Consider the following 16,597-nt stretch of genomic DNA (forward strand, 5'->3'; position numbering starts at 1 on the left):
CTGGTAGCCTAGGTGGGGCAACTAGACTCTCTCTAGTATGTCCATGTGTCTGCCGTACCAGGGAGGTGGGCACAGCACTGTGGGATGTCAGCTCACCAGGGTGAGAGGGAGGGACCCCTCCCTGGCCTTCCAGCAGTACTCCCTCCTCCTTCCAGTGCAGCCCAGGAGATTGCTGGCCTACTGACCACAAGTACACACTGCTGGATTGTGTTCAATCTGGTGTCACCCAACCTCCCGAAAAAGCCTTTTCAGCAAACTGCTTTCAAGGCTGCCAGACCCCATCGTGTACCCCACATGTCTGGGGCTGCTTCTCCCCCAGTTGCAGGACTTTGCACTTCCACTTGTTGACCATCACAAGGTTCCTGTCAACCCATTTTCTTTAGCCTATCCACGTCCCTCTGAAAGGCACCATGACTCACTGGTCTATCAGCTGATCCTCCAAGTTTTGCATCATCAGCAAGTTTGCTGAGGATACAGTCTGCCCCATCATGCAGATCATTAATTGGACCCATTGTTGTCCCTGGCTTATAATAACTGTCCTCCACCTAGAGTTCATGTCACTGACAAGCACCCCCTGGGCCAACATTCAGACAGTTTTTCCATCTATCTCTCTCCCACCTCAATCATGATTTTTGGTTTCTCTGTGGAGATTTAAGGGAGACCCACTGCCCTCCCCTCCCAAGCCAGTCACTCAACTACAAAAAGTTATCAGGTTGATCAAACATGACCTCCCTCTGTGTTAATTCATGCTCATGACTACTAATCCCTCTTGTCCTTCGCATGTCTGGAAATGGTTTCCAGAGCTAGCAGTTGTTCAGTTGTCACTGAGGGATCGAGGTGAGGCTGACTGGCTGGTAGTTCTCTGCATCTTCATTGCTCCCTTCCTGGAGACAGGAGTGTCATTTGCTTTGCTCACTGCTGAGACACCTCTCCCCATCACTGTGGCTGTTCAGAGACAACCCAGGATGGCCTCGTACTGGTATCGGGAGGCTCCCTCAGCAGCCACAAGTGCAGCACACCTGTGTAAGTCCAGTTTTCTTAAGTGTTCTCTAGCCCAACCTTCCTCCAACAAGGATGAGACTTCCTTCCTCTAGAATTTCTCCTATGTCCTTAGTTTTCTGAAGGCCTTAAATGTCTGAGTTAAACATTTATGTCAACAACTTCTCTGGGGGCATGGCAAAATGGACTAGTTGTTCAGTGAACTGCTCATTATAAGAAGGCCACACCTAAATTCAACCCATTGCCTACACAGGGATAGATGCCCTCAAATTCCAAAATTACTTCCTCCTGTGATTTAACCATACATTTTAACACGGTACCTGTGACATAATTGCATGGCTTCTGCAGCAGCTGTCCCTTCATCCAGCAAAGATGCGTTGGCCACATCCATTCCTGTGATATCACACACCATAGTCTGGTAATTTAGGAGGCTCTCCAGCCTGCCCTGGGACACCTCAGGCTGGTAAGGAGTATACTGGGTAACCCTGTAAGAATAAAGTTCTGAGACTGGGTCTAGGAAAATAAATGTGTAAAAAAGCTATGGCAATATATAACTGAACTGTATCACAGAAAAAAATAAATAGTAATGTGTAATTCATTAATATGGAAATTTGTTTGAATACAGCTATTTTTAGAAGTCGTAATTTTTATCTTCTGGTGTTGACTCTTTAAAGGACAAGAATTCTGTTTCTCCATTTTGAAAAAAGAAATTACTTTTAAAACAGAGGTGTGAGGGCATTATGGAGAAGGAATAAAGTAGATGCTGAGTGTGGAAGAATTAAATCTAGTCACAATACTCAAAGGAGAATGTTTTGTTCAATCATATTGAGATATTGCCATGATTTTTCAATACTGTTTCTGAAGACCTTTATTTTTCACGTCTTTTCCACCCTTTTAGAGGAAAGGCACTTGGTATTTCACAGAATCAAGCTCAGAAGTACGCAACTTCTTGTGAAATGACAGTTTCCATATATGTTAGTGGAGGGAAGTCAGACTGATGTAAGTTTTATCTGTTGTCATTTGGTGAACAAAACACCACAAAAGTGGCAATATAAGCAACTCCTTCAAAAACACAAGAATCTAAGGGAAACGCTCTTTTATAACAGTCCAGAAAACAAAGCAGCATGGGTCCAGGGATGAAAGACAAAAACAGAGATCAGACTCTCCTCTCACTGCTGGAAATTTGAGAACTGGATTGCACAGTAGTCCAGAACAGACATTACGCCAGATTGAATTTAGAGTAGCAGCCAGAAGCAAGTGGTAAGTGCAAACACTTGTGGCCTCTGTTTTCTAGTGATGGAAGAAAACAGCATTTTGTTTCCCTAAAAGGCCAGCAAGGCCAGTAGTAAGTCTTAAACTTTTGAAAAATGAAGTGAAGGTATAAGCTTTCCAGAAAGACTCCAGTATTTGGAAACTCAAGTCATGTAAAATCAATAGAAGGTAAAAACCAAAGATTTTTAAAAACCAAGCCGGAGAACTTGGTATTGAGCAAGATGAGAGAAGCAATGAAATAGTGAGGTGAAAAAGAAAGTAGGAAAGAAGTCCTCAACAAAATGCAAAAGGTAGAAGAAGAACATATTCAATCTGTGAACTCAAAGTGTAACATATAATGCTAATGTATTTACTGTCTAATTAAATGACACATCTGCTTATTACATACACTATTCAGTACAGTAACAGAAAGCAATAGCTATATATAGAGTACAAAATATTGATAATTTTCCCAAAACCTGTAGTTTTTTTTGTCATTTTTGGCCAGTTCTAGCACAAAGTACCATCATATGACTGCACAGTTCACAAGTGAGACCATGTCCCAGGCTGCATGCAACCTCGCTAATCCAAAGAGTAGGACTTATTTTTCCCCACAGCAGTTAAACCTGGTGCTCATTTTGCCAGATAAACTTTCAGTCTGGGAGCATTAAGATTTCCTTTCTGCCCAGCCCACTCAGTTCTCACCAATAAAAATAATTACTCCACATGCCTTTGCACGAGCAACAACTTTTATTAATTAGAGGAAACTCCTCTGTACCTAAAGTTTTACAATCATGTTTTCTCATTTTATTTCACCTAAGGGCCTTTTCTTGTATCTTAATTTGCAGAAGGAACTAGAATTAGACTAACAAGAATTAAAACATTGTGATTAACTGAAATGCATTAGAGAACTTCTGCTCCACATAGCTGGGAAAGTACACTATATTACAAAAAATTAATGAAGCCTTTTGATTTTGATGTTACAGTTTTGAACGGTCAACACAGTAGAACCAAAACAAATCAATTTCAGAAAGACAACTCGATCAAAAAATCAACTAAGGAATCTTGAATTCCAGTACTGCCATAAACTACTATGAAGCTTAACAATTCTAAAATTAAAGACACCTCTTATATGCACATTTAGTTAAACACTCCTTTTAAAAGGCTTTTTTGGCATTTTCAGTCATCTACATATTTTAATTCTACTTCTCCACAATTTCTTCAAAGAAAATATCTGTCTTTAGTCTGCATTCTATGTTCTGCCTGAACCTATACTACATGGTGATTTTTTAAAGTAATTTAAAAACAAGCTCTCTAGACGTAATTATTGCACACTATGTAGTTATTTTCAGAATACAATGTTTTCATTACAATCTGAGTGTTACTAACTACCAAGTTTTATAATTTACATTAGACATGTGAAGACTGCAGGCATCCTTGGTACAGGTTTGCATTCTTACACATTTAATGTCTGGGGGCAAAGGAATCAAATAAGCTGAACTTTGGGAGACTTTCAGTTGTTCTAACAAATTCCAAGCAAAGCAAACACAAGCTATGTAAGGGTGACAGAATAGATCAGAAGCAATAAGCCTGAGCTTGTAGTATTTCCCTTGGAGCTGCAGTGTGAAGTGTGTCAGCATGGAAAGAGTTACACACTCAGCAGAAGTAAGAAGTCTGATTTCCCAAACAGCTTCCATAAAGCCTGCATAGTTGCTTTAGCACATACACATACATATGCATTCACACATATATACTTTAAAACAAACATTTTAGCCTTTACTTTAGCTATCTAATAGTTTAGCTTTTAGCCATCTAGTTTGACTTCACTGGACAGTGCAAGATCAGATTTCTGGACAGACTCTCTCAGTTGTTTTTCATTAACACTACGTAACTTTTTAGGATTGAAAAGTCTGCAGTTCATTTTGTTCCACTTGCTTTCGAACTGTTCTTGGTTTTGCTTCTGTCAACTGATAATTTGTTTCCTGGTACTCTACTGAAATATTTAGATTGCATATGTTGCAAAAAGCGAACGAGAAAAAGGCCAAATAAAACTATGCATAGATGTACTTCACAGATTCCTTGACTTCCAACACTGCAACTTTTCCACCAGTGATGCAAAGAGAGCCAACAAATCAAAAAATAAATAATACTTAGAGGTCTACAGATAAGTAGACCCATTTATGGCAACCCAAAGTATAGAAAATATATAACATCTAAGTATCAATGACTTTTTGCACTGAGTAATACGATCCTTTGGTTGGCTGTAGGTTTTTGTAGTTGTTTGGGCTTTCAAAAATATATATAAAACAAATACAGATTTTACTAAAATAAAAGTTAGTCATAAAGATGGCAGTTGTAAAACTGTATAAAAGACAATATGACAGTATAAAAGAAGGGCCTTAGTGACTAGTGATAGGGGAACTTGCAAACTAAATGAGAAAATGCAGGGTGTTATTCAGTCTGTTGAAAAGTGAGACTCTACATGAAATTTAGCTTTTCCTGTTGCATCATTTCTGAGTTACAGTTCTTTAGAAACAGTCAACTGGATGATCAGAACGAAGTACAATATTCTCAGCCTTTTCATATTATGATAGTTCAATGTCACTGCTGTTCACTAGAGAATTATTTGATCAGACAAGACAAGAACTCACTTAATGGATAACCATTCAAATCCTTGAAGGTCTCTGGTTTAAAAAAGAAAAAAACAAGAAAGAAATACTAAGAGAATAGACTAAAATTTTCTACTTCCTTAGAAGTTTTTTAGTTCCTCATCAGAAAATCACGATCATAGTATTGCATAGTATTTAACTACCTCCACCCAAATTGTGTGCACCCGTGGAGGAGGGAGCTGTTTTTAATTTAGGCAAAAGTTAGGAAAGAATTACTTCCATTTAGGAGGAAGGTCTGTACACTTCCTTATAGCAAACATATCATCTTGTATTAGTTGATAATATATAAGAGGTATAAATAAAAGTTGCAAAACCAGTGGCATATTTTTCAGGAAAAAAAAATCTTCTAAATTTCTAGCTTGAGCATGAACGATACAGTTCCAATACAGCAGGATACACATCATTACCAAATATATGAAAGCCTTAGTAAAAAAAAAAAAAAAAATATGTTTGTGGGACAAATGTGTACTTATACATATACATTTAACAATAAAATGTGGTAGATTACCATCCTGCATTCTCCAACAAGTTGCGTGCGATGGGCTGAGGCACTGAGCAGTTGTAGTAACCCATGCCTATATAGGACCGCCATATCTTGTTCTTACTTGCAATGTTGTGTAGAGTTTCAAGGATTTCATTTTCACCTAATTGGAAAGAAATTATGTCAGAATGCTACAGCTATATGCAACAGTAACAGCATTTTAGCTGAAATGTCTTCTACCCCACTGTGAAAAAAGACCAAAACATTGGTGGTGTAAGTATAAACAGTAGCAGAATAAAGTGCAAGAACAGCAAAGACAAAGTAACTATATGATAAAATATTCTAGGAAGGTTTAAATTCTGCCAGAATTCTGGAAAACGTAACATCTGAATAATAACAGGGTTCCAAAGCATGTGGAAAGAATAGTGAGAGGAACAGTTGTGTTAGGAGCTCTTTTTGTGCTGATACAATGTACAACACGGAAGAGACTCATGAACATGCATTGAAAAGTACCTCAGGAGACATTCTCTTATTAGATGAATCATGCATTATCTACACTGGTTGAAGCCATTGCCATCCACAGCTGTCATTTAGTGTTTCTATCAAAGTCATATTTGCACAAACTGGGCTTACACCAAGCACCCAGGAATAATTTCTTAGTATCATAGAGTCTATTTTCTCACATTTTCCCTAAATTGCTGCTAAAACAGAACAGCTCTTTTAATTCAATTTTAGCATGCTTCACCATTTAATTAAAAAAAAAAAAAAAGTGTTAATAAGAGTATTTTCCGTTTAAGACATTCCAAATGAGAGTTACTTTCAAATGAGTCTGCAAATCTAGTTTGAAGACATTACAAAAGAATGATTTTGAAGCATACAGAATGAAAGCATTTGCACTCCCTCTCTCCCCCAGCCATAGTTTACTCTTTGTTTTCACTTCTCAGTGTCCTGAAATCTGTGCAAAAATCACACAGAGTTAGCCAAAGAGTAGTAATTGAAAAATATATTAGTAGCTGAGGATGCAGAAAGATGGTCAGTAGACTGTCTTAGGAACACACAGAGATAGGTCATCCTAACCTAACAGACCTGGGCAGAGCTGTACACCAATCCTCCCGGGTGAGAGGAGCAATTGTTTTTTAATTCTTCCTCAAAATCTTTATAGGTATCTCAGAGTTTGCTGTAATGGGACAGTTACAACAAGTTCTGTTCCCTCTGCACCAAAACTTGAAGATAACATTGTAATATAGTGCTACAAATCAGAGAATTAGAATACCTTGGGCCCTGGATGCTTCAAAATCTATTTTCTCTCTCTTTAAGTTACTCCAGCAAGAGAGATCAAATCAGAATAGTTAATTTTCTAGAATGCAGTGGCAAATAATTATCTAGGTTTTGAATTAACTTCTAGTGCAATCACAAACAAGAATATTAGAACTCCAGTTCTGATTCCAAAGCTTTCTCCTTTAACTCAAGTTGCTATTATTTCATTTCATGCATAAACAATTTTTTTCTTCCCAAAAATCTCCAGGTTTTTAATTAATTTCTTCCACAGTCACATTACACCTTTCAGAGTTTTTTTACTGATGTTCAGTTATCATTTCAAAGCTCATTTCCTCTCTGCCTATTACTCAGTGTTACCAGTAGATCTAATGCATGAAGATTGATTTCCTAGTTTCCGTAAACTACGCTTTTTTATTTTTCCTGGAGACTTGTTATATGCCTATTAGGCTTGAACTCAGCAATGTCTATGGCAAAGTTTCTAAAGTGTAGTGAAAAATTCCACACCCCAGAACTCTTCCCACAGAATTTATAATAAGACAGATGCAGTTGTTTGTTAAGTGAGCTTTAACATTGTAGAGACCTTCCTCTACCACTTGCAAAAGTCTGATGAAAGACAGTTTGGTTGCAGTTTCACACAGAGGCTTGTACTCTTGCATAATTCAAACATCAATGATTTCTTGGAAATGGTAATGAATTTCCTTGTTTAATTCCAAATTGCAGCTGAAAGCAGAAGTTGGCTATCATTTAACTTGCTTGCTAGTTCAACATCACACACAAAAAAGCACTGAGCGTGGTTTCTGCAGTAAACACATACCACAAATACTGCACAATGTAACAGATAACATTTCCTTTGTTTGCCCAACTGGGCTTTTCTTCTAGAGTTATTTCTCTGCAATTGTAGCTAACAACAACTACACATAGCCATTTAGTTTGTGCTAGAGATCTCTGAAATAAACCTGCTTCCAAACTGATTGAAGGCACAACGCCAAAAGCCTAGTGAGGCTGCAGGAAGCTTAGGTAGAGATTGTATTTAAGAGTAGAACCACAGTCCATCTAGAGTACCTGCACTGAGAGGTTCCAAGACTGAAGATATTTTTAATTACCACATTTTAATCAGCTACCTGTGAAGACAGTGACACAGCTAATTTTAACCAGGGTTAAATCCTTCCATTCCTGCTTTACCTTACTTACCCTGCTCCTTTGGTCACTATAAGGGCAAAAGGAGGAGTAGAGCTCAAATATGTATCTCCCACATTTGACGTGTCTCTTTGGAGAAACCAGGGATAAATACACCTTACCCTTGCCTTCTACTGCCTTGAAGTACTTCATCACAGTAGGACTTTAGGAAGACAGCTCATAAATATAACTGCAGTCCTGAACAAGGGAAGTCAATAGCCCCTGATTTATCTATTAGGCTGGCATACCTACAACCAAACATAAATCCATGCAGATTTCATTAATTCAGTGTTTACTTTACACTGATAGGATTCTGAATTCATGTAAGACTGATATAGGTAAACAGTCTGGTGAGAGAAATTAACATAGATGTTGGAGTCCAAAGACTAGAGAGGAAGGCAATGAAACAAACCATTCTTACCAGTGCCCCCAGCACCAACAGGAGAGGATGGAGGAGGTGCAGCTGGGCTCTTAACAGCAGTGCATGCATAGCAGGAGAGTCAGAGGCTCAGGCTGGAAATAGGGAGAGCTGGGCCCATGGGGACAGTCCAGCAGTGGAGCAGGGTCTCCACCTTTTGAGGTTTCATATTCTGACTGGGTGAAGCCCTGAGCAATCTGGTCTTACCCCACAACAGAGTTTTGGGCAGGGGCTAGAGACTGACCTGTGTCTCCACCAGTCCTGTGTCTCTGTCAGTAGCCTTATTTCCCACCCTGTCAAGCCTAGGTTTCAACACTGTAGATCCATAATGTTATTTGTGAAAGGGGTCTAACTCTTTATTGACCATTTTTTAAGTAACTAATGCTAATACAAAAGCAGATGAATGTGAAACACAAGAGTGATCTTATGTATGCTTAAAAATTAATTTTCAAAGTCATAAAGAAGTTACTACATTTCCATTTTGGTCCCCAAGACTGTCACCAAACTTTGAAAATAGCAGACTTTTTCTGCTGTATGAAGTATAGAACTTGGAGCATATGTAGCTGAAATTTGTATTATTCTAAATATTTATTAATTTCTTTAAAACTAAAACAAAGGATTCCTAAAAAAATGGTTAAAAAAACATGACTTGATATATTTTTTGGTTGTGTAACTAATTTCTTTTTAATTCTCCCAGCAATGTGATTAAGAAGCAATATACAAAATGGGGAAACAAAACAGAAAGAAAAATTTACTGTATTTCAGCTACCCTCACACTCAGTTGTTTGTTTCCAGTGTTCTATGAAAAAGTCATTGAAATGCCTTTATCATAAACTCATTTGATTGGGTGCACAATAAAAATTCTTCAAGAACCTTGTTCAGCAAAAAGAAAACTGCAAGCGAAGTCACTGCAGTTGATCTTTATTCCCCTCATCAAATCATTAGAAATTATGATCAAAAATAGTACTCAGAACAAGGTCCACTGCTTTTGTTATACTCCTGTCTTATAACTGGAGAAAACTTACCAAGGATCTGAGAAGTTCTGTAAGAACACTTTCAGATTGCTACCTCTACATGTAGCAGAGGCAGAATATATCACAAAAATAGTAAAAGAGGCTGAATTATCAGATCACAAAATGACACACTTATTCTTGCTAGTGTTTTTGTGGTTAGCACAGTAGAGTTGCCTTGAACTTGTGAGATACCTGCAAAATATGGTACTTGAAGAGGAGTAGAGAAAATACAGAAGGAGCAGTTCAAGTTACACAACTTGAACCATGTAATACAAAAAGGAGGTTACTATTTGTCTGATATATTTTTATTCTCTTTATATCAGATCTTAAAAAACAATCTAGCCTCTGAGATCAAGGAAGAAAGATCCTTAGAACAGCTGATAAAAGGGGGATTAATCTATTTCTCTTAGGTAATTAATTCAGTCTCTTAAAAAACCCCCACAGAACAGATTATATTGAAGAAAGCTAGTTCCAAAACACTGTTTGGCACACAGTAATAATGCTGTAGGACAGCACAAGGAAAGTGCATGTTCCAGGTGCTGTGTCCATAACTTCAAGACATGGGCAGTAAGCCATGGTGCCCTGCCCCTTCTTCCACTCACCCAGCCAGCCTGGGCAGCACAGGCAACCTGATTCTGCCAGGAGCCAAAGCAGGGGCAAGCTGAGTAAAAGAAGATGCCTTTCCCCATTCTACCTACAAGGGCTGCTGCCTGTGAAAAAAAGAGCAGCAGCCTCAAAGTGTGTGAGGAACAAAGTGCCCTGGGTAGTAAGATAGATTCTACACTATGTATGGCAACTTCCTGCAGGGTACAATTACCCCTGCCACAGGCATCTGAATCACACTGCCTGGACCCCAGCAGCAGGGAACAAGAAAATCTGACTGACATTAGGAGATTATTATAAATTCACCCAGAATTAATTTTTAACTGGTATTTAAAAATATAACATCCTATTAAAGAAGATTCACTGCAAAAAGAGCTGTTAATTTGGAAACACAAATAGTCTTTATTACAATGTAACTGCTTCCGAACAGTATTACTTGTAATAACACTTAGACTGGAGACACAATTGCATTCTTAAGATTTTAGGAACTATGTTGATATATTCTAAAATTTGAGAATGTACCTGGGAATGTTTGAGAAAAAAAATTGTGGTGGAGTTCGCAGAAGTATTTTTTAATTCAACCTTTTAAAAAATTCAAATCCTGAACAAAAAAGCAGAAATACAAACATATGCACAAGACCTATCCATTACCTATAAAGATAGACATACCATGGCAGCATTGCAGGGACAACTATGACTGACATAGACTGTAGGTTTCTAGGGATGAAATAAAGAGTATTACTCTTAAATAAGATAATACGTTCCTTCAAATGGGCCAATCATGACATATGTGCTAAAGCACCTTCAATACCTAAAGAAAAGCTGATTGTTCAAGTTTACTTACTGTAACCCTGAGAATAAAGCTCTGTAATACCAGCTGATCCCAATTAAGTATAAAACAGATGTCTAGCCTTGTTGTAAATACTGACTGAACAGAAGTGACATGCCAAAATTATGTTTTTCCTTAACTGTCTGCAGAAAAATCTGACTGTAAAAAAGCCCCTCTTCCACAATTACCTGAGGTACAGGACTGAAATTTACTGTTAGCTGAAATCAGACATTTTGCTATTTTACCCCTACTGGAATTCAGTGGTATGTTCAGATGCTTTTACAACACAGTCAGTGGGCTCATAGCAAGAGACACTTTTAAAATGGCTTTTGCTTTTTTTTTTGGGGGGGGGGGACCAAATGGACATCCTGTCCTCTTACATACCAAAGAAACTATTTTATTTCACAAACCTCTAAGCACAAGCTACAGTCCTCTCCTCCCTCAGTGACAATGGCAGTACAAGAAAAAAAATCTGCCAATAAAGATAACACTAATAATTACTGAAAAAGCATTTAGAGTATAGATGCACTTGTACTAGCAAAACTTGGCATTTACCAGAATGGCTACTTATTCAGACTTATGAAAAACAGATCATGGAATTATTCAGGTTGAAGAACACCTCCAAGATCATCAACTCCAACCTCTGACTGACTACCACTTTGTCATATAAAACATGGCACTAAGTGCTTACAAAACAAGGCACTTGCTCCTTGAACACCCTCCAGGAATTGTGTTCCTCCCTCCCCAGTCCATTCCAATGCCTGACCACACTGTCACTGAAGAAATTCATACTGCTGTCCAAGCTGAACCTCCCCTGGCACAACTTGAGGCTATTTCCTCTTGTCCTGTCACTTGTTGCCTGGGAGAAGAGATCAAACCCTCATCTGGCTACACCCTCATTTCAGGCAGCTGTAGAGAGCAAGAAGCCTGAGCCTCCTTTTCTCCAGCCTAGACAACCTCAACTCCCTCAGCTGCTCCTCACAGGACTTGTGCTTCAGACCCTTCACCAGCTTTGTAGACTTTCTCTGAGCACCCTCCAGCACCTTGGTGTCTTTCTTGTAGCAAGGGGACCAAAACAACACACGACTCAAGGTGTGGCCTCACAACTTGACTGCTGAGTATAGGGGACAATCCCTGCCCTGCTCCTGCTGGCCACACTATTGCTGGCACAGGCCAGGATGCCATTGGCCTCCTTGGCCACCTGGGCACTGCTGGCTCCTGTTCAGCTGCTGTCACCAGCACCCCCAGGGCCTTTTCCTCTGGGCAGCTTTCCAGCCACTCTGCCCCAGCCTGTGGCACTGCCTGGGGCTGTTGTGACCCGAGGGCAGGACCCAGCTCTGGGCCTTGTTGAACCTCACAGCACGGCCTTGGCCCATGATCCAGCCTGTCCAGATCCCTCTGCAGAGCCTGAGTTCCTAAACTCAGGAAATGTCCAGTTAAGTCTTTCTATATGTGTTATGTCCTTCAGGGGCAGTAATGAAGCTTCATTCTTCCACTGAAGACTAGGTCTGTGCTAAAATGTCTAGGAGAGACAATGAAGGTACAAAAGGAGTGGGCTTCTACTGTAATCAGAGGTTTTACTTATCATCAGTGGAATATGTAATGCCATATAAAGAAGCTCTTTAGGACAAACTCCATCCACAGGAGCTTCTTTTTTTCTTTTTTTTTTTTTTTTTTTTACTGCTGCTGCATACACACATTTGATTTATTTTCCTTAGAAAATTTGTGAGATTATCAATGGAAGGATCTGTAATGTAATCTTTTCTAGTGACACACACCAAATCAAAACTTGAAGATTATATATCAAATGTACACATCAAATGTACACACCTGAGATGAGGTCTACAGCTATAAAAGTTTTCCAAAACACCCAAACGTAATTGCAGAGACCTATGATACACAGACATTTTTATGGTAGTGCATGGCTTTATTGAACAACATGTCTAATTCTATCTGTAAGGATTGACTTCAGTGAGACTTCAATGTAAGCCCAGCTGTGTTTGTTACTATAAAGGAGTAGCTCTAGCACTGCTCATTTGTTCAGCTGCACTCCAATTTGTGGAGTCACTATGATTACATTTTTGAGTTAAAAAGACAGGTGGAAATTGCTGTATTTGTATTATCAATTTTATAAATGCTGAAGTTCATAGAATGACATTTTGCATTGTCATGTTCTATTCTCTCCATGTGTGAGTTAGAGAGACAGTGAGAGCATTCATGCAAATAAAAGCAATTGTTTAAATTAAAACAGCATATTTGTCATGACACTTCCCAATTTCCTATTTTCCTTTAGAAAAAAAGAGGAAAATAGAGGAATAGAGTCCATCCTTACTTAAGATATACCATCATGGTGATAGGAAAATGTTCTCTGTAATGGTACATTAAAGGGGAAACAAGCTTCACTCAGATTACGATGTCCTGGGTACAAGATGTTCAATGTGACGTTGCACAATTTTAAGCTAAGGCTTTTAACTTTTCTTTTAAAAGCTGTGGAATTTTCTGCTACCAGTGTAGGGGAAAACTAGTGACAAATAATTGCACATTAAATTACAAAAGACAGTCCAGCACACTGGCTGCAGAAGAAAAATGCAGCAGTGTACAGAAAAAAAGTTTTCTGTACCTCATGCAAGCATCTCTTTTGAAAACTCACTGCTGCATGCTGTGCAATGTGAGACTCTGCATCACAGTCACATTCTTTCAAAGTTTACTCTAAGGGAACAAGAACAGCATAGCAAGTGGAGAAAAATGCCAGTGAACTAAATACACTGTTAGCTAATGAGGTCCTGTTGCACAGTGAGAACTTGCCTACAGCAGGACATCAGCTAATGCACTGCTGTGTAGGAGACATCCACCCAAAATTACTAGGAAAACCAGCATTTGATTTGCATCAAGATTGTGACTTAGGTTGACATCATCAGGTTAGTTTTCAATAAAGCATATGTATTTTAATGTCCACGATCACTTTTAGGTGTGTTTTGGTGAAGTAAAGTTTTGTAAGAATATAATATTAATTAATAATAAAAACTAATGATTAAAAAAATTAGAAAAGCTTCTAGGACATAATTATTAGTGACAAATTGCATTACACTAGTTCTACTGAACTAAAAATATAATACAATTATAATATAATATGAAAATATAAATTTTCATTGAGGTCAGTGAAAATCACTTCTTAATCAGGGAGTACCTTGATTAAAACACATTAACTATAGGGAAATATGCCGAGCAGTACTTTCAGCAGCTTTACAAACACAAGAAGGTTGTTAAATTCTGCCTCTTGACCCAGACTCTCCCCATTTTAACAAGATAGAAAGTTACCAAAGACTGAAATACCATTATACTGATAAAACATTTTAGAGGTAGAAACTTTCAGTCTCTGTTGTATCCCTTCTGGCTAAAGTCTGTCTTTTCAGGGTCTAGTTTTCCTGGCTGTTCATTGTGGTGCTGCCTCTCATGCGTGATGTCATCTCAGAGTAACCAGATTGAACTGGCCAGGAACCTCACTGGAGCTGCAGGCCTGAAGTTTACACTCAAATTACAGCACATGGATGAGCAATGAGAAAATGCCAGCAAGAGGAATCAAGTTTTCTACAAATCAGGCAAAGGATTGTGGCACAAAAATGAAGTTAATACTTATGTAACTGGATCCCATATCTGAATGGCCATTGAGCTTTGTTAGTTTTAGTGTAATAGTTTCACATTGGGGATTTTTAAGAGTTTCTTTCACTTACGGGACTTCCAGCATCATGTTCACAGATGTCGCTCAAAAATGCAGTCATGCAGGTAGAAATTTTGTAACGTGTGCTTGCTAACTCTTAAAAACATTAATATCTAAAACCTCATGAAAGGTTACATCAAGTTTTCTACAGCAATTTGCTGAATTACTGCAGTGCCAAAATAGCTGACTCAGATGTTTAGTATTCCTGCAGTTTACCCATAACACTCAATTAGACAGACTCAAAATTCTGGCAATTAGTCTGCTCTATACCCATAATACAGAGACACAGATTTTTCATGTTATTAAAATATGCAGGTTATTAAGGGGGGGTGGGCGTATGGAGTAACAAAGAAATCCTGCTGATACATAAGAATCACCACAAGCCAGTGGCCCATTTGAAGCTACAGTCCACAGTAAGGGGAAGATTTTTAGTCATACTTTTCCTTAACATCAGGCTCTTGGGACAAAGTGAAGTCAACGGAGCACTTGGGCTCCAAAGCGAGTTTTCGAGCAGCCCCCGTCTGCTGCACACATTTTCCTACCGATTTCCAAGAGGAGAGAAATAAATGCCGCAGCCAAATTGCTCTACGGAGTTGGTCGAAGAAGAATGAAGTCTCGGTGACTGTACTACTACGCTTATTTAAATCTTACCCTGCACTCTACTCGGGCGGTAAGATCAGACCGCTACACGCACCAGCGGGGACATCGGGGGGACAGGGGGTGCGCACCCCAAGTGCCCCCCCCCACCCCTACGGGCACCGGCAGCCAGAATGGGCCGCGGGAGGGTGGGGGGAGCCCGGGAGCACCCCGGGCCATGCGGTCACTTACAGACGTGGTCATCCATCCTCAGCGGCCTCCGGAGGCGGATGCTGGCCGGGATGGTTTTGTCCATCAGCTCCTCGACGCTCTGCAAGAAGCGCCCGCACGCCGTGGTTAGCTCCCGCGGGGCGGCACAGCCCGCACCGGGAGGGTCCGGCCGCGCCGCCCCCGCCCCGCACGGCGCCTACCTGCACCCCGACGGTTCGCAGCATCTCCCGCTTCTCCTGCTCCCGGGGCCCGATGTGCCGCCGGGAAAAGTCATCGTGCCGCGGCAAGAGCTGCTCGATGCACCGCGCCGCCTCCCCGCCGCCCCAGCGCCGCTGCCCCGCCGCCGCCCGCAGGTGCGGAGCCCCGCGGGCCGCCAGCCGCCCCCACCAGCGCCCGCAGCTCTGCATGCCCCCAGCGCAGCCCCGCCGCCGCCGCCGGGCACTCGCACTTGAGCGCGGGGGGCGGCGCGGAGCGGCCCCCACTGCCCGCGCCAATGGGGCCCGGGGGCGGCGCCGCGCTCGCCCCGCCCGCCGCCACCTGCCCGCCCGCCGCCGGCCCTGACCCCCGCCAGGCCGCGCCGAGCATCCCCCGCCGGGCTGACCCGGCTCTGCCCCCGGCTCACGGGCACACCCCGCAGGACGTTTTCCCGGGAGAGAGGGTTTTCGTTCACAAAGTCTCGCTCGGCTAGGAGAAAAAGGTTTCTGTGTTTCCTTAGCAGAGTTGCTTTCTAGTGGCGGGCTTTAGGACGAGCAACGCACTGTCCACAGCTGCTACCGGGGTGTGTGTGTGTGTGCGCGTCTGTGCGTGTGAACTTTATTACTGCTTTAACTTCTGGTGAAGGGGCGCGGAGAGAAACCTACCTTTCTTTATCTTTCAGTTCTGTGTCTCTCTGAGGATGATGCTTGCATAGTTACAAACTCATATCTTTACTTATAAACAGATGCCCAACATATCTTCATTTTCCAAAACTAACCCCAGAATTGCCATATGGTGGATCTATATTTGGATCAACATTTAAATAAAATAACAGTGAAAGGAAAAAAAAATCCAAGATGTTTATTAATTTCATTTTATTCGTATGACAGATCTACTGCCTTCTGAAGTCAATAAGATAACTGATCACTACTTCGGAACCTTAAAGTGAATTTACTTTGCACCAAAGGTCACTGATTCATGCAAGCTCTCCATTCCTGTAGTAAACATGAAATTACTTCCCTGATGTAATCTGAGTTATCATAAATACTCTATTATAAAGGAAAAGGCCCTCACAGATACATGCAGTACATATTGGGAGTAATGACTGGAGTCCCTGATTTCAGAATCAGAGGTCCCCAAATAGAGACGAAGCTTGCTTC

The 16,597-nt window shown here is 40.6% G+C and overlaps 1 protein-coding gene across 1 annotated transcript in view; it reads right to left on the reverse strand.

Moving 5' to 3' along the window:
* GLDC (glycine decarboxylase) overlaps positions 1 to 15,693 on the reverse strand; it is a 40,109-nt gene extending 24,416 nt beyond the window's left edge. The window contains exons 1-4 of the mRNA XM_015652319.3: positions 15,443 to 15,693; positions 15,264 to 15,342; positions 5,428 to 5,563; positions 1,320 to 1,484 (exon numbers count right to left, since the gene is read on the reverse strand). Coding sequence (XP_015507805.1) covers positions 1,320 to 1,484; positions 5,428 to 5,563; positions 15,264 to 15,342; positions 15,443 to 15,649 — 587 coding nt within the window. The 5' untranslated portion in view covers positions 15,650 to 15,693. The remainder of the gene's footprint in view (positions 1 to 1,319; positions 1,485 to 5,427; positions 5,564 to 15,263; positions 15,343 to 15,442) is intronic.
* Positions 15,694 to 16,597: the final 904 nt, after the last annotated feature.

Source organism: Parus major, chromosome Z (assembly GCF_001522545.3).
Source record: "Parus major isolate Abel chromosome Z, Parus_major1.1, whole genome shotgun sequence".
Lineage (NCBI taxonomy): Eukaryota > Metazoa > Chordata > Aves > Passeriformes > Paridae > Parus > Parus major.